At 43.4% G+C, this 24,860-nt stretch overlaps 1 protein-coding gene across 2 annotated transcripts in view; it reads right to left on the bottom strand.

Annotated features, from left to right (window-relative positions):
* The window catches only part of SCN8A (sodium voltage-gated channel alpha subunit 8), a 120,153-nt gene extending 97,112 nt beyond the window's left edge, over positions 1 to 23,041 (bottom strand). For both annotated transcript variants that reach the window (XM_077753419.1, XM_077753418.1), the window contains exon 1: positions 22,718 to 23,041. In XM_077753419.1, the coding sequence (XP_077609545.1) occupies positions 22,718 to 22,993 (276 nt within the window). In that variant the 5' untranslated portion in view covers positions 22,994 to 23,041. The remainder of the gene's footprint in view (positions 1 to 22,717) is intronic.
* Between the last annotated feature and the right edge of the window lie 1,819 nt (positions 23,042 to 24,860).

Here is a 24,860-nt window from a genome sequence, read left to right as displayed (position 1 = left end):
CAATTTCTATTTTCAGATGAAGTGATCTTGTATACAGCTAACTCTAAGGAATACATAAACACAAAACTATTAGAGCTTATAAACAAGTTCAGCACAGAGTCAAGATAAATATACAAAAATTAGTTGTATTTCTATACATTAGCAATAAGCAATCCAGAAATTAAGAAAACAACTCTATTTACAAGAGCATCCAAAAGAACAAAATACCTAGGAATAAATTTAATAAAAGAAGTATAAGACTTGTACACTGAAAACTATAAAACATCATTAAAAGAAATTTTTGAAACACCTAACCAGTGGAAAGACACCTTGTACTCAGGGATTAGAAGACATAATGTTGTTAAGATGGCAATATTCCCCAAACTAATCTACAAATTCAATGCAATGTCAATCAAAATTTCAATGGCCTTTTTGGGCAAAAATTAACAAGTTGAAAAATTCATATTCAATTCATATAGAAATGCAAGGGAATCAAAAGAGCCAAAACAATTTTGAAAAGAAAGAACCAAGTTAAGGACTCACACTTCCCTGTTTCAAAGCTTACTACAAAGCAATAGTAATCAAGACTGTGGTATTAGCAGGGCACCCAGGTGGCTCAGTCAGTTAAGCATCTGACTTTGGCTCAGGTCATGATCTCACAGTTCATGGGTTTGAGCCCCGTATCGAGCTCTGTGCTGACAGCTTAGAGTCTAGAGTTCCCTTTGGATTCTGTATCTCTCTTTCATTCTCTCTGCCCACCCCCCTTTCTTTCTCTCTCAAAAATAATAAATAAACATTAAAAAAAAAAGACTGTGGTACTAGCATAAGGAGAGCCGTATCTATCAATAGAACAGAACTAAGAATTCAGAACTAAACCCATACATGTATGTTGATTGATTTTTCAAGGGTGCCAAGGCCATTCAAAGGGGGGCAGCCTTCAATAATCAGTGCTGAGACTATTGGGTAACCACATGCAAAAGAAAGAATCCAGACTTCTACTTCACAGCTTATACAAAAATTAACTCAAAATGGATTGAAAACCTAAATGTAAGAGCTAAAATGATAAAACCCTTAGAAGGAAACAAAAGTGTAAATCTTCACATCTTTGGATTAGCAATGGTGTCACACTTGTGACACCTAGAACACAAGCAACCAAATTGAAAAGAGAAAATTGGACTTCATCAAAATTCAAAAGTTTGTGCAACAAATGACACTATCAAGAAAGTAAGCAAACAAACAAACAAACAAACAAACACAGAATGGGAGAAAATATTTGCAAATTGTGAATCTAATAAGGATGTAGGAGCCAAAAGAGAAAAGGACTCTTAGGACTCAACAGCAGTAAAGAGACAATCTAGTTTTGAAACAGACTAGAAAAAGCAGACAAATGCACAATAGACACACAGAAAGATGTTCAACATCATCAGTTATTAAGGAAATGCAAATAAAACTACATGAGACAGTTCTTCACACCTACCAGGATGAATATAATGAAAGACAACAATACAGAAAAGACCAAGTGCTGGCGAGGATGTAGAGAGATTAAAACCTTCATGCATTACTGGTGGGACTGTAAAACAGTGCAGCCACTTTGGAAAACAGTTTGCCAGTTCTTTAAAAGTTAAACACAAAGTTACCATATGACTCAGCAATTCCTCTCCTAGGTATATGCCCAGAAGAACTGAAAACAGGTATTCACACAAAAACTCATCCACAAATGTTCATTAAAACATTATTCAAAATACTCCTAAAGCAGAAACGACCCTAATGTCCAACAATGATGAGTGAATAAACAAGATGTGGTCTATCATTATATAATGTGATATTATTCAGTCTTTAAAAGGAATAAGGTTTATATACACATTACAACATGGATGAACCCTGAAGACATCATGCTAAGTGAAATAAGACAGACACAAAAGGACAGATATATGATTCCACTTCTACAAGGAACTGGGAATAGGCAAATTCACAGAGAAAGAAAGTAGAATGGAGTTTACCAGGGGCTGGAGGAGGGGAAATGGAGAGTGACCATTTAATGGGTATAAGTTTCTCTTCGGGATGATGAAAAAGCTCTGGAAATGGATGATGGTGATGGTTGTACAGCACAATGGATATATCTACTATCACTGAACTGTGTACTTAAATTTAGTTAAGAGGTGCCTGGGTGGCTCAATTGGTTAAATGTCTGACTCTTGGTTTGGGCTCAGGTTGTGATCTCAAGATTTCATGAGTTCAAGCCCTGCCTCAGGCTCTGTGTTGGCAGCACAGAGTCTGCTTGGGATTCTCTCTCATTCCCTTTCTTTCCGCCCCTCCCCAACTCGTGCTATCTCTGTCTCTCTCAAAATAAACAAACTTTATTTTATTTAAAAAAATTTTTTAATGTTTATTTATTTTTGAGAGAGATAGAGAGAGACAGAGTGTGAGCAGGGGAGGGGCAGAGAGAGAGAGGGAGACACAGAATCCGAAGCAGGCTCCAGTCTCTGAGCTGTCAGCACAGAGCCCAATGTGGGGCTCAAACTCATGAATGGTGAGATCATGACCTGAGCCGAAGTCGGATGCTTAACTGACTGAGCCAGCCAGGCCCCCCCATAAAGAAACTTTTAAAAATTTAAATAAAAAATAGCATGATAAATTTTATATTTACATCTATTTTACCACAATAAAAATACATACATTATTACCTGAAGCATGCCCAGTAAGGTGTTATTGATAAATTTTTAAGAATCAGCTTTATTCCAAGCCAAATAGTAGAACTAAAAATAGTAATAACTAAAAGTAGTTCCTAACCCATTCTGAACTTCAGAGTGGTTCGAGGAACTTTTTGGAAACTAAAGACATCTGGGCCCAGGAAAAAGGAAAGAAATAAATAAATTAAGGATTATACATGCCACACCATGGGTGAACCCTGAAAATCCTGAAAAGGATTCAGACACAAAAGGCCACATATTGTAGGATTCTATTTATGTGAAATGTCCAGTACAGGCAGATCTACGATAGAAAGTTGGTCAGTGGCTGCCTAGGGTGGGATGGAGAGGGGAAAGGGGGAGTCCCTGCTAATGGATTTCACTGGGGTGACAAGAATGTTCTGGAATTAGATAGGGTGACAACTGTACAACCTGTGGATAAGAAACCAATGAAATGCACATTTTAAAATGGTGAACTGTCTAGCTTGTGAATGACATCTCTGTAAAAAACACACCATGGCAACAAAACAATGAACCATTTTAAGAAGTGTAAGACATATAAAAACAGTCTAAAAAATGATACCACTAACACCTATGACCCCTCAGGAGCTGAAGAGCTAAGGCCTTACCAATACTGCTCCTTCCCACACTCTCTCCAAATACATCCCCTCTTCCCAGAGGGAAGGCATGATTTTGAATTTCATTCTGAGGTCCCACTTTTTAATGAAATACTCCCAATGACTCTGAGCTCTCCCTTTTCTGAACTCTTTTTTTTTAAGTGTATTTATCTTGAGAGAGAGAGAGAGAGAGAGAGTGCACACAAGTAGGGGAAGGGCAGAGAGAAGAGGAGAGAAATCCAAGCAGGTTCTGCACTGTCATTGTGGAGCCTAATGAGGGGCTTGAACTCACCAACCACGAGATCATGACCTGAGCTGGGATCGACTGTTTAACTGAGTGGGTCACCCAGGCACCCCTTCTGAACTCCTTTTTATGCTTGGATTTTATGCCTTTCATTCTACTCTAAGTTCGTCGTCGTCATCGTCGTCGTCGTCTTCTTCTTCTTCTTCTTCTTTTTCTTCTTCTTTTAACCCTTCTTTCCCTGCGCTCCCCCCACAGTTACCCCTAAAACTAGAGGGCAGGAATCAATCTCACACTTCCTCCTGTGGTTCCAGAAGAACACTCAACCCATGCCACGCACTCCTAATAAACAGCTGCTGACAGATTTTTTTTTTTTTTAAAAGATCCTTTCTTCTCATCTTCTATTCTTTCCTTTCCTAATCTTGCAGTCACGCCTTTCTCTCCCAAGTAGAAAAGCGGTGCTGGGACTGAGCCACATACATTCTGGAAATGCTAGTTCACCATCCCTAGGGTTTGAGACCACACTGCAGTAACGTTCTTCCTGTTACCAGGGGCCACTGGCCGCAGCAGGGCACGCGGCAGGAAAGCCCAATCCTAAAAGCAGGAGGAAGCGGTAAACCCAGGGTTAGGCTGAAAACAGGTCAAAGGCCGGGTCGTCCGTATTTTGGCTACCCAAAGCAACAAAGACCCCGGGGCCTTTCCTGAAACCCCCCTCTCTGAAGCCCTTGTATGTTTCTGTTTCTATAGCAACTCCTTCTATGAAAATGCCAAGCCTTTGAAATAACTCCCCATTCAACCTCCTAATATTCCCGTGATGTATGGCTGAAGGAGGGATTATTATCCTCTGTGCATCTTACAAAAGCTTAGGAGAGGGACACCACCTATCAAAGGTCGTTCAGCCCAGAGCAGTATATTATGCCAAGTTTAGAGCCGCTTTACGGCTTCTACAGTGCCAGATTGAGAGGCGGTTTAGTGGCAATCTGGCAGGGAATGAAACCGGTGTGGGGGATGGATTCTCTGGTGAATGAGAAATTCGAGCCCCTGGGGTACACTACAGAAAAGCCTAAGCAACAATGAAAGACGCGCTGGCCCAAGTCCCGGGATCTAAAAACCACCAGGCCGGGCCTTGACGAACTCACCCACCTGCCTTAGAAGAAGACAGGGAAGAGGACTTTGAAGAGTCACGTACGTTGCGCCTTCCATTTCTCTTATCGTTTAGTTTGATCGTGGTGGAAAGACAGGTCTGGAGGTACCACTGAGGGTACTTCCTCTCTCAGAGTCAGCATCTGCACATTAATAAATCTCTGGCGCCTGACTGATGAACAAATGCTTGTGTGCGTGTGAGGTGAGGGACAAGAAGAAAAGGCAAAAGAGAAGGAAACAGTAAGAGACTGAAACTGTTAGCCTCGGTTGAAGAAAAATCAGGAGGCAGCTGGGATCCTGAACTAGTAAGAGTTGGAGAGGAAAGCAGGAATCTTCAGTGACTTTTAAAAGTATGGCTTTGCAGGTATATAGGCTTTATTAAGAATGTTTTATGTGTGAAGTAGAAATTTCATAATTAATTTGGGGTACTAAATACTGCACATATAATAAAAATAGTTTATCAGCACTCCTTTCTAAATACTTACATCCCAGATCTTCATCAAGTTTAAAAACAAGGTATTTTTTTCTATTCAAAGAGAAACAGGCATATAATCTGCACTAACCTTCTTGAAATGAAGAGGAATCCTCCATACTTCAAGTAGCGAGTTGTATTACAATAAAACATACTTTTCGTTAAAATAATTAGATTCATGTATACTTAATTTATATGTATTTGCAGTTTTTCCTAACTGCATATTTAGCATAAAACAAGATGGTGTTTGGACTAAGACAAGTTCTCGGAGCTTAGGAATCTCCCTTTTGACATTGGTCCCTGCAGTGCTTACATGAGAAACAGAACAGTATATACCAGGGGTCAGCAAATTTCTCTTGTGAAGAGCCACACGGTAAATACTGTAGGCTCCGTGGGCCACATAGTCAACTCGATCTTGCCCCTGTGGAGCAAAAGTAACCTCAGACAATATGTAAACAAGTAAGAGTGGCTGTGTTCCAATAAAACTTTATTTGTGGACAAGGAAATGTAAATTTCATGTGATTTTCACACATCACAACGTATTTTGACTTTTGACTTTTCCGTAACCATTTAAAAATGCACAAACCCTTGTGAACTCATAGGCCACACAACAGATGGCAGAGACGACGTGACCCACGGGGCATAGGCGATTGATCCCTGTTATACACTAACACCAGTTCCGGACCTAGGCCAGACTGGCTGCACAGGAATGATGTGAGTAGCTTTTTATAAAAAATGCGAATTCACAAGTCCCACTGCAGAGGTTCTGATTCAATAAGCGGCAGAGGAACCTGTGCTCACCAGGATTTTGGGAAACACCAGGTCACCTCCCAGGTCCCTAAAATGGTGGAGTTTCAAAACACTTGTCTTTAAAACACTTAGGTTCTCCCGCTTCAACTGCCCCTACCTAGCTGTAAGGCCTGGACTGCATCTCTCTGGATCTCACTTTCCTTGTCTACAATATGAGAGAGAGGGCTGCCTGATGGGCATGCCCAGGTCCTTTCCTGCTCTGACATCTGTGACTCTATGACTTAGAAAATATGCAGAGGCATCCAAGTTTAAGTGCAACAAAGCAGCAGGCCATACTTTTGAGGAGAAAGCCTATTATTATTTATTCTTTCACATTAAATACTGGTAGAACTCTCCTGAATTGGTTATTTTGCTCCTTCATGGGATACTCTGTCAAGTTCAGGGTCAACAGCATCTGATACCACCCTGAGAACTATACTTACATGGGCGGGGGGAAGCGTGGAGCAGCCCCACGGCAGAGCTGCACCACAGGCCGCGTTCCCTGCTCTGTCTGCCAGGCTTTTATGCCCTGCTCTTGGTGGGACAGAGAATACAAGAGAGAAAATAAATCAGCCTGACTAAAAATGTATATATTTAAAGCATGTCCCATGCCTGGCTACTAAAATCTCAGTAATCATCATTACACTGCTGATGAGAATCCAGAAAAGGACATTCATCCCTTGTTCAAAAACACTGGATTCTTCAAGGCCCAGGATGAGTGGAAAGGACACCAGGCTTTGGATTCTTACAGGAATACTTCTTAAGCAAAGAATAACTTGGTGTCCATGAAGTCCAATAATATTTTGCCTAATCTGTCTTAAATTAGATCTTTATGAAGTAAATGAGTTAAAGGGAAAATTGAAATTGAATTGTGGTTTACTGCCCCAGGGGAAATATCAGTTTATAAAAACAGCCACTGAATGCGTTTCAACACAAGGCCCATTAAGAGCAGTAGAACAGCTCTTAACGAGTTATGGCTTGGAGTATTAATAACTGTGTCATGCCGACATAAAATGAACCTTCTGAAAAGCACAGGCTTTGCATTTCTAATTAGCAACGTGGGGCTTGGCGTGCAGGACGGAGGGGCTTTACCACTGCTAATTCAGGCTAAGATGTATTCTCTTCGGGGTCTACGGTCAGGGGAAGGAATGCTGTGCAAGAGCAGGTATGAGCGTGTTCCTACACACGCCACGCAAATCCCAGCATACTGCAAATGCAACACCATACACATACGCAGTCACCAAAGCACTGTGGTGCAGCTGATTTGTTAGCGTGTCCTCACCATTACCCCAGGATCAGATGATATACAAGCAGTATAGATTAAAATAGTAACGGGTGCACACATACGAAAGGACGTTACAGAGAAGAGTGCTCAGTGCAGGCTGGACTACCTCACAGAACAGAAAGCTGCTTAGAGAGAGAGGTTTACTATCCGGCCCTGGGTTGGCTGTGGGACACACGTGGCCCAGAGAGTGGCTCTCCACTCAACCCAGTTCTCCCTCTCCTGTGAGGTCATCATCTCAATTAGGGCAAAGGTAACCTGCAGGCACCTGACAACCTGGCTATAATGAACACCCAGGGCTGAGATTGAGCCAGCAAGAGGGCAGTTGGGAACCAATGTCCTTTGAGTCTATCTAGCCACAGCTGTTACTGACACTGACTTATGACTGTCTCTCAAAGTTTGGGTCCTAAGTGTTCACTGTTTTGGTCTCTGAAACTGCCCAACCCTCTTGTTTTTAGCTGACTTCTCTAGCCTTAACTTCTTGCTTGCCTAAACCTAACATAGATACCTTACTCTGCCAGACCTACGTACCTTCTGTACCAGGCAACTGGTCAGCTTGACTGACAGTAGTTGTTAGCTCTTTTCTGCCTAACTACAAACTGTTAATTCTGGTAACTTCTAGCAGGGGCAAATCCTCTCTGCCTATTGCTTTCAGAGTGTGCAAGCACAGAGTGCTATTCATCCAATCATAATACGAATACAGCTGATCTGCAGGGCAGCTACAGCAGTAGTAACAGCAGTAGTCAGGGGTCCTCTAGTCAACGGCAGCTTGGCATTCACTTTTGAGTAACTAATTGTCGAGCCAATATGGCAGGCAACAAGCAAATGTCCTCTCAAAGTTTCCCTGTTTTAATAAAGTTAAATATAACGCTGAATCCAAACAGGTTCTAGGGGCACCTGGGTGGCTCAGTCAACTAAGCATCCAACTCTGGCTCAGGTCATGATCTCACAGTTCGTGTGTTTGAGCCCCACGTCAGGCTCTGTGCTGACAGCTCGGAGCCTGGAGCCTATTTCGGATTCTGTGTCTCCCTCTCTCTCTGCCCCTCCACTGCCTGTTTCCTCTTTCTCTTTTTCTCTCTCTCAATCTCTCTCTCTCTCTCTCTCCTCCTCTCCCTCTCTTTCTCTCTCACAAATTATCTTAAAAAAAAATTAAAAATACAAACAGATTCTATTTCGGACCAGGAAGCTGTTCAGAAATAAATAACCTGTACTGTCAAAACAACTACATCACGTTGAAAAGAGTCCAGATGCCTTTCTTAATCCTAATCTGCTTTAGTGGGCCCCTCAAGTGAAATCACAACTTTAGTCTCAACGTGCCTCAGAGAAGGCTCCGGCAAAGGCACAAGTGGCCTCAATTTCCTCAGTACCTGTGTCCTGGTGCTAAGCTGCCTTTAGAAATACTGAACTAAAGCAGGACATGAGACATGGACAAATTTTGTTTTGCCTTTAGGCTTGTACTTCTGTTTGAACTATGAATATTCAGAGCCCTCATCTTCCAAGTCTCCATTCCACTACACTGAGGACTGAGCAAGAGAGACCTCTAAATCCCATATTTATGTTTTTATTGCTTTTGGCCATTGATAATTGTGCCTATGAGCTTATCTTCTGAGCAACACTGAGCATGCATTGAGCAGTTACTATGTGGCAGGCACCCCACTGAGACGTCTATACAGTATCTGCCACAGAGCAATGGGTAGGTCCTATTTTACAAAGGACGAAATGGAGGCGGAAAGGTCAGGTGACTTTCCCAAGACCATAGAATTGTTTATTAAGTGGCAAAACTTAAAATTGAACTGAGGCAATCTAACGCCAGAGCCTCTGCTCTTAACTGTCATACCAAGCAGCAATTCTGAAAAGCTTCAAAACAATCCAACTCCTCACTTCACAGATGAAAAACCAAGCAGAGAGAGCTCTGTGCACACTGTAACCACAGAGCGGAAGGCTCCGAGGGCCCAGGTTTCCTGGCGTCTGGCCCTGAATGCTTTTTGCCACCCTGAGTCATCTGGTCCAATCCATGGGTCAGGGAAGGAATCTCTTACTTAATACCTTTAACTCTGGCAAAAAGTAATGCCTCTGCATACGCTTCAGAGATCACAGCAGCTGGTGAGGGTCTTGTTCCCCAAGTTAAGATGGATGAGGGTAATGCTGGCGCCACATCTATCCATGGCTTCCCTATTTTCCAGGTGCTTCTGCATACACGTTCTCATTTGGTTTTGACCTTGTAACCTCGTGGCCTCCAAGCCACATTTGGAGCAGCGGACACCCTGCCCGCGCACATCCCGGTCACAGGAAGCTGCACCTGGCAGAAGAGCAGTGCCGTGTACCTGCTCCAGCGCTGAGCAGGCGTGATGCCGCTCGCCACGGCCGGGCACTCCCAGCCGCTGACATGGCCACTCTTCCTCACTGCCCTCCAGCAGCAGCTGGCCCTTCGTCTCCTTCCCCTGCCCCCCCCCCCAACTCCAGGGTACACAGACTGCAGCTGCTTTGGGGTAAAGCAAAATGCATGCTTTTTATGTAAAGCGTATTGACCCCTCTAATCGCTGTATTCATATTCCAGAATATTCTGTATTCTTGCTCTCTTCTCTCTTAGAAAGCAGCAGAGTGGTTTCTATAGAGGCTTTACCTGGCCCAGAACACACACACAATAAACGTGGCTATGATGCTGTCGCTGACACTCCCACTCCTCGGCTACAGACATGCGCTGGATGGCAGGAGACTCGACGGGCACGGGGTGCCTGGGGAGCCCAGTCAGCTAAGCGTCTGACTCTTGATTTCAGCTCAGGTCATGATCTCACAGTTCGGAAGTTCGAGCCCTACATTGGGCTCCATACTGTCGGTGCAGAGCCTCCTTGAGATTTTTTTCTCTCCCTTTCCCTCCCTCTGCTCCTTCCCCACGCTAGTATGTGTACACACATGCACATTCTCTCTCTCTCTCTCTCAAATAAATAAATAAACTTAAAAAAAAAAAAAAAAGGAGAGGGGCGCCTGGATGGCTCAGTCGATTAAATATCCAACTTCAGCTCAGGTCACAATCTGACGGTTTACGGGTTGGTGCCCCGCGTCGGGCTCTGTGCGGACAGCATGGAGCCTGCTTCAGATTCTGTGCCTCCCTCCCTCTCTGCCCTATCTTGCTCGCACTCTGTCTCTCAAAAATAAATACATTAAAAAACAAAAGCAGAGTCTAAAGACTAACATTCACATTAGCTGGTATTCCCACGCTTGGCACAAGCCGGTAGGATACGAGAGGCCAAGTACCAGAGTCACGAGGCGACACCTGTACGGCTGCACTAGCTCAAAACAGGCCCCAGAGCTTACGTCAGACCTAGGAACTCTGGAAGAAGGGGAAAATAAACACTGCTTCGTATGCACACACCGGGATCCAACCTGCCTTCCCACCGTGGCTCCTGTCTTAGCAAACCATACCATACCCTGTGCTCCAGTCACAGCTCAACTCACTGTGTGAAACGGTTCAGCCTTTCCCATGCCTCTCTGCCTTCTCGTGCACCGGTCTTTACACCCAAACTACTCTTTCTTCTCTTTTCCAATAGGTGGGTTTTTTTTTTAAAACCATATTTTAATAGGTTAAGGTCCAGCCTAACTATCACCTCCTCTCTGAAGATGGCCCCATCCCACTGTCTCAAACAGAATTATCCTTGCTTCCCGTGTGTCTCCGCACGGCACTTACTCCTATTAGAGCAGTTAATGTGGTGTTGCCGTTTTTGTTTATACATCTCTGTCTCTCACTGGACCCTGAGATCCTTAAAGGCAGCGCTAGAACTTCCAACTACTGTTTCTCAGCTCAGCAAGCAGAGTGCACAGTACAATATCCATCGGGCACAAGGTAGAGAATTCATATGTATTTACTGAACATATGAATGAATCTCTTAGACACGAGGAAATGATACTATACAACCCACCCATAACTTTACGCAACTTTCTGCTAGGTGTCTAATTGACCTTTTCCACCCTTTAGCTCATCCTCCCATAAGAGTTATTCATTTTAGTTTGAAAAGTCTTCTCATCTTATTTATATCTTAAGATACCATGCTAAAGATGAAGCATGAAATAAACAAATACACACACACACACACACACAACACCAATATACTAACTTCATATTGTGGCAATGTAAAATGACAGAAAATTATCTCAGAATGACAGCAGAAAACAAAAACTCAGTCTGTAACATGCTCTATAGAGACAGCATGGTATGGTAGAAAGACCATGAATACTAAATCCCACATCTCTGGGACTGAAATCTGGCTCTACCACACACTAGCTGAGGAAATGCAAACAAGATTTCTGAGCCACGATATTTTCTTACTTATAAAAATATGCAACATTCTACTGACAGCTCCCTAATACTGGTAACCCTTAAGGACTGCAGAAAATTGGGGGATCAATAATGATATCCAGAATTTAGCTGGTGTCATCCACTAAAATAGCAGATGAAAGCAGCAGGTTTGTGGGGAGAGAGTTCAAGTTTGAACACACTGAGTTACCTGTGGAAAATCCAGACAGAGACGCCTGGCAAGGTGTTGAATATTAAGGAGCGTTCTAGGCTGGAAATACAGTTTCAAGAGTACTGAGAGAATGGGTGATGTCACCCCAGGAAGAGTGTACCAGGAACGTGGGCCAGGTATGGAACCTGGGAAAACATCAACATTTAAGGTAGAGGAGAGGGAAATGGAAGAGAAGGAGTAGTCTAAGATATAAGGAGAATTAAGCCAAGGAAGTAAAGAAAGAGCTGCAAGAACTAGGGAGTAATCAACAGTATCAAACACAGCAAAGAGCTCCGGCTGGATAAGAAGTAAAACAACATCCGATAAATTTGGCAATTTAACATCACAGAGGACCTTATCTTGCGAATGTCAGCAGAAAGGGAGGATGGAGCACTGGGCTGCAAGGGTACGGAATGGGTGGGAGGTTTGTAGGTGGTGATGCTGAGTAAAGGCTACTCTTTGAAAGTTTCAATGGTAGGAGAAGAGAGGTTAGATTAGCTGGGGATGTGGGGTCAAGTGAGGGCTCATTACAATGCGAGAGGCTTTGACAGTGTTTAACAGCTGAGGGGAAGGAGCATGTATGAAAAGGGAAAGACTGACAGTGAAGACCAGCAAGACGAAAGCTGAGAGGGGGCGGTTCTAGAGAAAGCCAGGAGGCCTGGCTGGGGACTGACCTTGAACGACAGACAGGGGGCCTCATCCTCTGAAATGAGGACGAGAATCTTTCATTCAAACTTGATTCTACAGGCCAAAGTGTGTAGCCTCAACAAAGTGTCTAGGTTAGCAGCGCCTCTTCAGAGCTTATACTCAACATTCACTGCTAAATTTAGAGGTGGCAGAAATTGTCAATTAAGGGAGCAATCCTAATCTTGAATTGTGTCAAACAGGGTTGTATGTAAAGAATAATATGTAAAGAATTTACAACTCATGAATTTGGAAGCAATGAGTAAGAGAAACATTCCTCTCTATAAAGACTTCACAGGCTTACTCGTTTTGATGAAGGAAGGATTTAAATATGGTGAATTGTCATCAGAAGATGATCAGTATCACTGCAATCTTGAGACACCCTCCAACATTTCAATGGTCGTCACTAAATAACCCTTTCAATGGGCTCAATTTTTATTAAAAAAAAAAAAATTTCACAACCCTGGAAAAAAAAACATCCGAGATGAATTCCTAAAACTATGAAACAAGTGGAATTTTATGGCTAAGGTGATTAGCTAATAACATACATTCTAGAGTTCAGGGAAAAGGTGTCTCTTTGTACTAACACAGCTACTTGTGCAAGGACTTGAGAAGGACCTGAGGCTCTTTTCTGGAGAAAACGCTAGGTCCTACCTGCAGGTGCCCCTGTGACTCAAAATGATGCTGGTATGTACTGGACCTCTGCCAAGGTAAAAATCGAAGACTGGCAAAATCTCTCAACACAGTGACAATGCTGGCTTTTAAGTAACTCAGAAGATCAGCATTATGGGTCCTTTTAAAGATTATAATTTAGTGCTTGCTAAAGGCCTATTTAAGACACCGAATATTTAGACAGCATGTAGCCTTTGATTCTCCGGATTATCCAAGTTTAGTCTCTATACCAAGTTATAGCACCACAACGTCTCAAGTACCTGGACTGTATTATCTTTAATGCACTCACCATTATCTGCAGTGATGAATTTCTTTGCCTGTTTATTATCTGTCTCCCTAACAAAGACTAAGTTTCCAGAATAGCATAAAGAGCTCGTCTGTTTTGTTCCCAAGCGGCATGGAACAGAGCCTGGCATATAGAAAACACTCAATAACAATTTATCAGATTATCAAATGAATGACTGAATGCTTGACTCTTTCCTTAACCCTCCACAATCAATTACAAAACTCTGTCAATTTATGTCTGTAGCAACGTTTGACTTCATCCACTCCCTTTACTTTTTCACTTCCACCATCACAGTTTGGGCCCTCGTTACCCCACGGTTGGTCTCTCTGCTCCAGTTCTCTTTCTGTCTGGTCCACCCTACGTACCACGGCTATGTTCACCTCCCCAGAGCACAGCTTCAACCACATATCCTCAATCCCCGACACCTTCAGCAGTTCTCTACTTGTATTTAACAGGCAAAGACCAAACTTCCTGGTCTAACACTGAGTCCACCCGTGATTTGGCTCCGCTCTCCCTTCCCAGCCTCCCAAGGCTCTGCCCTCATTTCCCCTCATTCCAGCCAAATCAGGCTACTCAGCTTTCTCCTCCACTGTCCTACACCCTTGTCTCTGGGCCTTTGCTTACACTGTTCTTTCTGCCTACAATGTTTCAGTCTATCCCTCTTGTCTAAACTCCAAAGCCTGATTCAACTACTACTCTTAGAATGAGGTTAAGTAAGGCCCTTTCTGTGGTTCCCTGGTCAAAAATAGTATCACATTATGCATGGCAAAGGAAACAACCCACAAAACTAATAGGCAACCAACGGAATGGGAAAAGATAGTTGCAAATGACATATCAGATAAAGGGTTGATATCCAGAATCTATAAGGAACTCACCGAACTCCACACCCAAAAAACAAACAACCCAGTAAAGAAATGGGCAGAAGATATGAACAGACACTTCTCCAAAGAGGACATCCAGATGGCCAACAAACATGAAATGATGCTCAGCATCCCTCCTCATCAGGGAAATACAAATCAAAATGACACTGAGATACCACCTCACACCAGTCAGAGTGGCTAAAGTGAACAAATCAGAGAACACGAGATGCTGGCGAGGATGTGGAGAAACGGGCACCCTCTTACACTGTTGGTGGGAATGTAAACTGGTACAGCCCCTCTGGAAAACAGTGTGGAGGTTCCTCAAAAAATTAACAATAGAACTCCCCTATGACCCAGCAATAGCACTGCTAGGAATTTACCCAAGGGATATAGAAATGCTGATGCATAGGAGCACATGTACCCCAATGTTCATAGCAGCACTCTCCACAATAGCCAAAACATGGAAAGAGCCTAAGTGTCCATCAACAGATGAATGGATCAAGAAGATGTGGTTTATCTATACCATGGAATACTACATGGCAATGAGAAACAATGAAATCTGGCCATGTGTAGCAACATGGATGGACCTTGAGGGTGTTATGCTGAGCGAAATAAGTCAGGCAGAGAAGGACAAATATCATATGTTTGCACGTATAGGAGGATTAGGAGGAACTTGACGGAGGACCAAGGGGGAGAAGAAGGGGGGAAATGGTGGGGGAAAGGGAGAGAGGCAAACCATGAGAGACTCTTGAATGCTGAGAACAAACTGAGGACTGATGGATGTAGGTGGGAGGGGGAATGGGCATGGAGGAGGACACCTGTGGGAATGAGCACTGGGTGTTATGTGGAAACTAATTTGACAATAAACTATTTGTAAAAAAAAAAATAAAAATAAAAGAAATGAATAACTAAAAAAAAATAGTATCACATTATACACTACCATGTTATAAGCTACTTCAGGGTAAAAAATGACTTTTATTAATCTTTGTTACCCCAAGATTATCGAACAGACTGTCCCACCCCTGCAATGCCTCATATATAGGAAGTACTCAAGAAGTATTTGTTGAGTAAGTGGGTTATATGAGCCAACCCAAACCAGTATATATTCCAGTGTCAACTTCTCTCATTTCCTTCATAGTCAGTTAACACACAGAGAGGGTAACACAAGTCACACAGCCAAGAAAGAAGCAAAACACTTGATAAAGGCAGACATGATGGGACACTTAGAATATTCAGGAAGTAACATCCTTTGTATAATACGCACTTTGATACCAATAAACCAAGAAGAGATTCAAGCACTAGGAGGGTGCTATTAACCCATGGCCTTTGATAAAGTTCTTTCCAATTCTAAGTTTCAACAAGAGGAGAGATAAGAGCGGTGGCACCTAACAATAGTCATCCAGTGCTCTGAAATCTCTAAAATGTCAGGGTCTACTTCCTCAGCCTCTAAAGGAAAGGAAAAGATACACTGGTAATCAGTCTCTTTTCCTCTCTGGAGTTCATTTTGGTAGATGGGAAAACTTTCATGAGGAAAAATATCATGTCACCTTTCATGTTCAAAGCGCTCAGAGAAGTGCAGTATTTTCAACAGATACGGACGGAGCACTTACCACAGTGCAGGCACTACTCCAGCTGATGAGCGAACAAGAGGATGGACAAGAAACAAACATATGCCAGGTGTTGCTAAGGGCTACAGAGAAAACTGAAGCGGGGGTGGAACAACAGGCTGTTTTGTTTTGTAAAGGGCGGTCAAGATCATCACAACCACCTGGCAAAACAGATGCGATACTATAATCTTAACTTCCGAGATTAGGGAAACTGAGTCCCTGAATGGTTAAGTGACATGCTCAAGATCCCCTGGAATTAGATGGGGAGGGGTCAGAAATTAGGGGTCTATTGCTAAGTTTTTTTTAAAATAAATAAAGTTTATTTATTTTTGAGAGGGGGGGACAGAGAGAGAGAGGGATAGAGAGACAATCCTGAACAGGTTCTGCGCTGTTAGTATGGAGCCCGACATGGGGCTCGAACTCACAAATGGTGAGATCATGACATGAACTGAAATCAAGAGTCTGATATTTAAAGGACGTGCCCCTATTGCTAAGGTTTTAAAGAGGACCTCGAGTTGGGAACTAAATGCCTTCCCCTCTAGAGAATGATGCTTGGAGAGTAGAAAAGAGCCCCACACGAGCACATCATTAACCCATCACCCTGAGAATGGCCTGCCTCCTGCTGGTGCACAGGCATTTGCCTCCCTTTGGTCTGGTGAATAAAATAATAGGCACACCATTTTGGTTTTTCTAATATTGCTGCAAAACAGTTTTTTCGAACAAAATAAAGTTTGAAAACATGTAGTTTTTACTTAGGATGGAAAGGAGCACCTAGTTTTATTGTGCAAAAGCAGGCAATGCAACACCTCATTAGCAGAACTTCAAATCACACCTAATGGACGTAAACTCTCCTTTAGCAGCCTGTCTCGGCTCTGCACACCTGTCAGAAAGCATGTGAAAACAGACTCGGCAAGGGTTTTCTGCCAAGAGCGCATGGGATGGCGTGTGTGTATGTGTGTGTGCACACACATGCATGCGTGTGTGTGCTGGTGTGTGTGTGGGTAAGGAGAAAGTTGTAAACATCGCTGGGAACACGATGCCCTCCTATATCTAACCCAAATTGTATCTAAAAACGACTTCTTAGTAAACGTAGAGCTAAAGATTTTTTTAAATGTTTTTTATTTCTGAGAGAGAGAGAGAGAGAGAGAGATTGGACAGGGGAGGGTCAGAGAGAGGGAGACACAGAATCTGAAATAGGCTCTAGGCTCTGAGCTGGCTGTCAGCACAGAGCCGGACACAGGGCTTGAACCTACAAACCATGAGATCATGACCTGAGTTGAAGTCGGACGCTTAACTGACTGAGCCACCCAGGCACCCTGAGCTGAAGATCTTAATGTAGCACAGGAATTCAGAAGGTAGAATCAGTTCTGGTACAGAGAATCAAGTCAGGCTGTAAGGAAGAAGGAGCCCTAGGGCTTGGACGAATGGGTTGAGCGTCAAAAGTTTCATGAAGTTAAAGGACAGTACGTTCTGTGCGGAGGGAATGGAGAGCAGGAGGCCGGGGACTCTAGGCAAACAGAAAGCAGTCTGCCACAGCTAAACTGTGATAGTGACAGACACATGTGTGAAATACAGTTAGAAGGATACAGACATAGGTCCAACTCTTATCTTGTATTTATTTCAGGTAAGGAAACTGAAGCCCCAGAGATTTTAAGTGATTTAGCCAAAGGCAAACAAGGGGCAAAGAAAGAACTAAAATGAAAGTTTTTATGTTTCCAGCTAGGTGCTCTTCCGCTATCCCATTCTGTGGACAGGGACGGGTGGGAGGTCATCTTCCCTTTAAAAGTAAAAATATACAGAGAGGTTAAATAGGTTGCCTTTAGATCACATGTCTGGCTGACCAGCTGCTGCAGCGCTGATACTGAACCCGCGTCTCTGGAACAGCTCGCCGGGGGCTGCTCCACTACTCAGTTCCTTCGCTTGAGAAGGTAAGATCCTGGAGCAAACACAAACGCTGTCCTTCCCCTCAGAAGCACCGCATTTCTTAGGACCCATCCTGAAAAAGGGTTATAAAACCGCAGGGGTGACCAAAGGTGTGGATGAAAAAGCGCGTTCTTCCTGTCTCTAAGTTTGCCTGCCTAGCTCCAGAAGGACTGAGCCAATGAAGCTAAATACCGATGAATAAAACATTAGAAAAGTGGAGAACTCAAACTGTGTTGTAATAAACTGAGAGTTACGAGGCAGGGGTTCTAGTCCTGGCTCTTCTATGAACACTGGTGTTGGCTTTTGACAAGAACTTTACCCCATTAAATTTATAAAAGGAAGATGCTGAACCAGCCCTTGTCTAAGGCTACAATATTCTAATTTTCTATGATTCTAGGTAGACTCCAATTGCAGGAGAAGAGACATGAGGAGCTGAAGATACACTGAACTTCGAGAAACAACATACAATTTTTTTAATACTATAGGAACGTGCCCTATTTAAAGGGACATCAGTCCATGCTATGATTTAGATTTTTGTTTATACATATATTTCTTATAAGAGGATATACCCAGTGAACAAAAAGGACACACACAGCAATTACCAATTTTAAGAAATGGGAAAAGGAGTAGGAAGGAGCCAACTCTGAAGGCCTTTTTCAACTTAATCCATAGACTTTCTGCTGCCCCACTTAAGATGGTCATTGTAATATATGTGGCCATTTGAAATTTAATAAGTTATTATTAAGAACTGGAGGGGATGCCGGGGTGGCTCAGTTGGTTAAGCATCCAACTCCTCTGATTTCGGCTCAGGCTCACGTTCATGAGATGGAGCCCCATGTCTGGCTCTGTGCTGGGAGTGGAGGCTGCTTGGGATTCTCTCTCCCCCTCTGCCTCTCCCTTGCTTACTTGTGTGCTTTTCCCTCTTTCTCTCTCTCTCCCTCTAAAAAAAAAAAGACTTCAATAGGCTTAAGAAAATAAAAAGAAAACCAAGAACAAAGGCATTCAGGTGAGTTCAAGTTTCTCAGAATACCCATTTGGTTTTGAATATACACATATAAAGAAGCTTGGAACACCCTACTAACAGTGGTCACCTGTTTGGGGGACAGGGAGTGAGCAGATGAAGGAGAGATGTAAAGGGGAGACTTTTTACTGAGTATCTTTAATTGACTTTTTAACCATGTAGGTAAATAGCTTATTTTTATTTAAAAATCAAATAAATAAATAAACGAGACATTAGAACAAAGTACCATGAGGCAAAGAAAATGTTGTAGCACTTGAAGGCCTGAGCAAACTCAAAGAGAGGATAATCTAGACTGTTTCCAGGGACCAGCTGGGAAAGTCAGTGAAATGCAACATGGACAACACTGTTGAGGGCCTCAAACAGCTCAAAGCACCGGCTGGTACAAGAGTATCTTGAAAAATATGACACACGGGTTTATGTCCCTGAGTCCCTGGAAGAGTGTGAAACCCACAGGGGATAAAATGAGAACCCTACCAACGGGGAAGTAGCTTTCCTTCACCCTCTAAATTAGAGGGAAGGGAGTGAGACACCAGTGTCAATGAGAGCCATAAAAATGAGTAATTGGGTGGAAGAGGAGACCTATGAGGAAAAGGGAAAGAAATCCACATTTACCACTTAGCAAAGAAATTCTATTTTACGAGAGTATTTAAGGCAGCCCCTGAAAAACAAACACAAGGGAATGTCCTCTTAAAGTCATTTCTACTCTCAGTATTTTTTGATTTGTGGGTTAGTTCTCAGTGTGCTTCCTTGTAGAGGAGACCTTGCTAATTTGGCCTAGTGAAAGGCCTAGTTAATAAGAAGTATTAGTAATGCCTGGGAAGACCTACAAAGAAACGTGAGCAAGCATATTATTAATCAACTAAAACCATCTCTCACTTTGGGGTGCCTGGCTGGCTCAGTCGGTAGAGCACGTGACTCTTGATCTTGGGGTTGTAAGTTTGAGCCCCTTGTTGGGAAGGGAGATTCCTTAAAAATAAAAATCTTAAAAGAAAAAAATCCTTTGCTTAAAAGTACAATTAATCCTTCTGAAGTGCTACTGATGTTCTTTCTTGTCATGAGTGTTAGTCTGTTTGCTTTCTGATAATCTTAAGCTATGCGTTTATGTTTTATGAGCTTTTCTGAATGGTGGTATATTTCACGATAAAGAAAATGATTACCAAAAAATATATATATATACAATTAAAGCTATCCTTTCCACAAACTATATACCCTTGTGGTGAGGCCAACGGCTGAAGTCAGGCTGTCTATCATGAAGAGCCAATCTCCTAATGGAGCTCCATCAACATCTGTCCTACCCAAGGAATGACACCCATCAGGGCCAGAGACCCACTCTCTCTGAGGCCTCACTCCCAATCCAGGGGCACTGAAATCTGAGTTTCAGATTTTCTTCTATAGATAGAAGAAAAAAAGGCTATCTATAGGGCAGAAACCAGGGGAAAGGCATGCAAAGGAAAACTGAGCTCTATCTATGTACTTTTCATATATTAAGTCGGGCTTAAGAAAGGGAGATTTAATTTGCATTTGAGTTGGAAAAATAACTAGTTCAAACAAAAGCAAAATGGGTTTGGCCGCCTGTAAGGCCAGGGTCCAAAGGGCTTTACGTATCTACTTACTGCTGTAAGAGTACTTTCTGAAAAAGTTACACCATTGGCCAACTCACCTAAATAAACACGACCTAAACCCTGTGATTTGTCATTGCTTTGTACCTCTACAAAGATCATGGATGCAAGGGTAGAAAAGTGTCAGAAAACATTTCTAAAAATATTTCAAAATTTTACAACGAATGACATTTTCTTCTAAAAATAGCCCAAAATTCCATGTTCCCTTATTCACTAACCCAGAAAGCTAAAGCCTGCCTCCTCCCTCACCCATTCACCCCACTTGGCAAAGACCCAGATTACAAAATCAGACATAGAAGAAGGGAAGAGTAACTGAGGAAATCAGTGAACGTTTATGAAAACTACTCAGCTCCAGAACTTGAGATCTGAAGAAGTCCTCAGAAAGTCTGTCCAACCTCTCAGGTCTAGATGAGAAAATTTAGGCCCAGAGAGGTGACACATCTTGCTTAAAAGGACATGAACTAGTTTTGGGAAGTTATTTTATTTACAACTTGCTTTTCGCATAGACTCTGTGGCAGTGTGAACAATACACATTCGACAAAAGGGAAATATAGATCAGAAACATGGCGAATTACAGTAGAGTCAGGATTTCTTCTTTCTGGTTGATTGTTATTTACATCATATCATGCTTTGTTTTTTAAACTTTCTATATTTCCCAGTGGAAGATATGGGCTACTGTTGCCACTTTTCTCTGTCATGGAGCTGTCCTGAGCTGCAACAGAAGTGTGCAAAGGGCTGTCTTGTGTAGACGTCTTAATTGCCTTTGCCATTCTGAGCCAAAAATGCCTCCACAACTACAGCTAGGTCGAGATCAACTGGTATCATCCTACTTCTGTCTCATTATTAAGCCAAGAAACTAAAATTTCTTCCAAATTATGAGCCTGAAGGGCAATTTAGTTAAGGGAAGCTTATGGGGTAGTTTCGATACTACAGACAGTTGAGTTAAGCTTTATATTTGTGAATATGTAATCACACACAGACTTTTCTCTCATTTGTAAACACTCTCACTCTAATATTTTTTTAATGTATTTGATTTATTTCTGAGAGAGAGAAGAGAGACAGCGTGAGCAGGGCAGGGTCAGAGAGAGAGGGAGATACAGAATCTGAAACAGGCTCCAGGCTCTGAGATGGCTGTAAGTACAAAGCCCAGCGTGGGGCTCAAACCCACAAACCGCGAGATCATGACCTGAGACGAAGTCAGACGCTTAACCGACTGAGCCACCCAGGCACCCCTCTCAATCTAATTCTTTAAGTGACATTTGTCACATGAGGGAGCCATAGAGTGGTGTCCTCAGTACACAATGGCTAGGTAGTTGGCTGGTGGATTAACCAGAGGGCTTTGCTTCTCCACCTGTTACCTTGCTTCAAACAATCAAGAGAAAGAAATCTATGGTTTGGTCAAATATTTGTTAGAGGAGTTTGAAACTCTTGGCCAAATGAAGATGAGTATTTCACTTGTGTTACTACGAGCAAGAATAACAGAACTGGCTCTAGGGTAAGAATGAGTGTTGGCTCAAGCCAGACAACTGAGTAACAAGGCCAAAGGCCTGGTCTCCTCACCGGCCCAGTGTGGTTTACCCCCTTAGATTCCCGTCCCTAGCAGCTAAGATCTAATGTCACCACAGGACAGAGGAAGTTCTGATAAAGTACATATCCATCATCTCCTTTTCTAAAACAATTTTTTTTTTACATTTATTATTGAGAGACAGAGAGAGACAGAGCATGAGTGGGGGAGGGTCAGAGAGAGAGGGAGACACAGAATCTGAAGCAGGCCCCAGGCTCTGAGCTGTCAGCACAGAACCCGACGTGAACCTACGAATCGTGAGATCATGAGCTGAGCTGAAGTCGGAGGCTTAACTGACTGAGCCACGCAGGCGCCGCGCATCATCTCCTTCATAACAGTAGGATTTGTGGATATTGTGACAGTTACATTATCTTTATATTTAAAGACGGAATTCTGCGTATGTGTCTGTGTGGGAGAGACATTTCACCTGGCTCTCATCTTTCACTATGCCCTCTTTCTTGGACTCTGTTAAATAGTCCCATTTCATTCATATTCTCTTTTGTTTTTGTATCTGTTTTAATCTTTTTCTGATCTGGCCTGGAGCCAAAAACGGAAGTCTTATTAACAGACCCGAGGTGCGTCAAGGTCCACAAATGACCCCCAGCGGCAATTACACTGAACCGGAAACAAACCCCGGGAACCGGAACTGAAACGAAAGGTTAACTACTTATCCAAACTCTGGCAAAGGGACGGTTCTTCCTCCCCCGTCTCCCCTAAGCCTGCTGGGAAAGGGGGGTCTGAAGCCGCACCGCCGCCTCCTCCAACTCACTTTCTGCGTCAAATAGTATGGGTCAAAGTCCTCCAGGGGAACCGCGACCAGGCCTTGCGGGATGTCCCCATAGATGAAAGGCAAACTCTTCCCCGCCTCCAGGTCACTGTTCGGCTTGGGCTTGCTGTCCTCATCGTCTTCCCGATGACTGCCTTCGGCCTTCGGCGGCTTCTTGAGCTTGCTCTCGGCGATGCGCCTCTCGATGTTTGCCAGTGACTCAGGGGTGAAAGGCTTGAAACTATCAGGGCCTGGTGGTGCGAGCAGCCGCGCTGCCATCTTCTCATCCTGCAGCAGCTTCGTTAGTTATGCTGCGTCCGGGACAGGTCAGCTCTGGAAGGAACGGCAACACAGACAGCAGTAATCAATCGCTGCTCTGAAAAGAGGCCAGACCAAACCATCTCACGCTCGACCTTTATTCACAACCTCTGCAACACAGAGTTTCTTGCATGACAAGGGNCCCCCCCCCCCCCCCGCCCCCAAGGGGAATGGTCGGCCAGGGAGCTCCAAAGAGGGAGGCTCCTAAGTTGCTAGTTTTTATTTCTTACTTGCACGCAACTCACCTCTGTAACCACACACAACTGCAAAGATACATCATTCCACAGCCTCAACCAACTTCTATTCTCAACTAGGAAGGCACAGGGGCGCCTGGGTGGCTCAGTCGGTTAAGTGTTCGGCTTCAGTTCAGGTCATGATCTCATGCCCCATGTCGGGCTCTGTGCTGACAGCTCGGATCCTGGAGCCTGCTTGGGATTCTGTTTCCCTCCCTCTCTGCCCCTCCCCCTGTCATTCTCTGTCTCTCTCTCTCTCTCTCTCTCAAAAATAAATAAAGACTGAAAAAATTAAAAAACAAAAACAATAAACTAGTAATGTATATTTAACATGACCCAGGGGGATGTGTGAGCTTTGGAATCCTCATATGCTCAAGTTACCTTCCTTTCCTGGAACTCTGCTCCCTAGAGAGAGACTCTGCCTTCCAATGACAACAAAAGGGCAGACTGTCACTCTTTTCAGAGTTCAGTTTCTGAAAACACTAAACCCTTCAAAACTTTGCAGGCACAAAATACAGACAAAATAGCTTCCATCTGCTTTGGTTCTTCCATTTCAAGTTATTGTTCAATTCATCAAGTTGTGTGAAATCCATCCGGTATGAAAGTCCAGAAGTGCCTTCTTTGATGACCAAGATCCTGCCAGGGACAACTGGGGGCGGGAGTGGAGGGAGTAACTAGCGGAAGAATCTCAGAGGACTTCCTCTGAAACGACAGCACTGCAGCGCCACAGGGTGAACGATGGCGAAAGGCCTGCGTGCAGCCCAGAGGGGCTCAAGCCGGGAAGGGCAGAAGTGAGAGCTGTTCTAACCAAGTTTTCCTTCTAAAAGGAAAAATGAAGTGGTGCCATACTAGAGCCAGTGACTTCTAAGTATGGATTTGAAAAGCCCGTTTCCACGTTCATACAGAGTCCTGGGTTATTTAAAACAGGGGAATCCCTAACATCAAAAGCACTAGTGTTTGGTGCCTGTAACAAAAGGGCCTGAGCAGGTGAGTCTTCCCACGAAGGCTTTAGGGTTTTATCCGCATTTCATCTGGTACTCCTGGTGCTGCTTTCTCCCTTTAGTTTTGTGAGCAACACAAAGACAATCCGGGAGATTTTCTTAAAAAGGCTAAAGATTGTTCTTCCCCTCCTACTTAGCCCTCAGGGTCCACTTCAAGGCAAGTATCCATAAAACTCAAGGCTCCTCAAGAGAACAGTAGTAGAGTTAACTCTAAATAATTTGAGAGTGAAATACCCAAGGGCTCCTTTCATAAACACACCCGCAGAGATCCCAGATTTCTCTAGTGGTGGTGATTGCTAAGTGTTGCAAAGGCAGTGTGTAGTGTCTATACATCGGCTGGTCAGCTCACTCCCTCATGGCATGGCACTAATGAGGCCAGGACCACAAGTCCGCCCCCACACGCACCTCAGAGCTCCACACTGTGCTGAAAAAAACCCACTATTCCACAGACCATGGAGTCAAAGAAATCGTTTTCACATGTGAAGCACAGGATTTCTGAGATGCAAGGGATTTTATGGATACAGTCCATTTCATTTTATAGATTAGGAAACTTGGGGTCCTAAGAGGAGACAACTTGCCTGAAGCCACAGGGCC

The sequence above is a fragment of the Crocuta crocuta genome, unplaced genomic scaffold (assembly GCF_008692635.1).
Source record: "Crocuta crocuta isolate KB4526 unplaced genomic scaffold, BGI_CrCroc_1.0 scaffold30, whole genome shotgun sequence".
Classification (NCBI taxonomy): Eukaryota; Metazoa; Chordata; class Mammalia; order Carnivora; family Hyaenidae; genus Crocuta; species Crocuta crocuta.
This window is presented reverse-complemented; position numbering and strand designations above follow the sequence as displayed.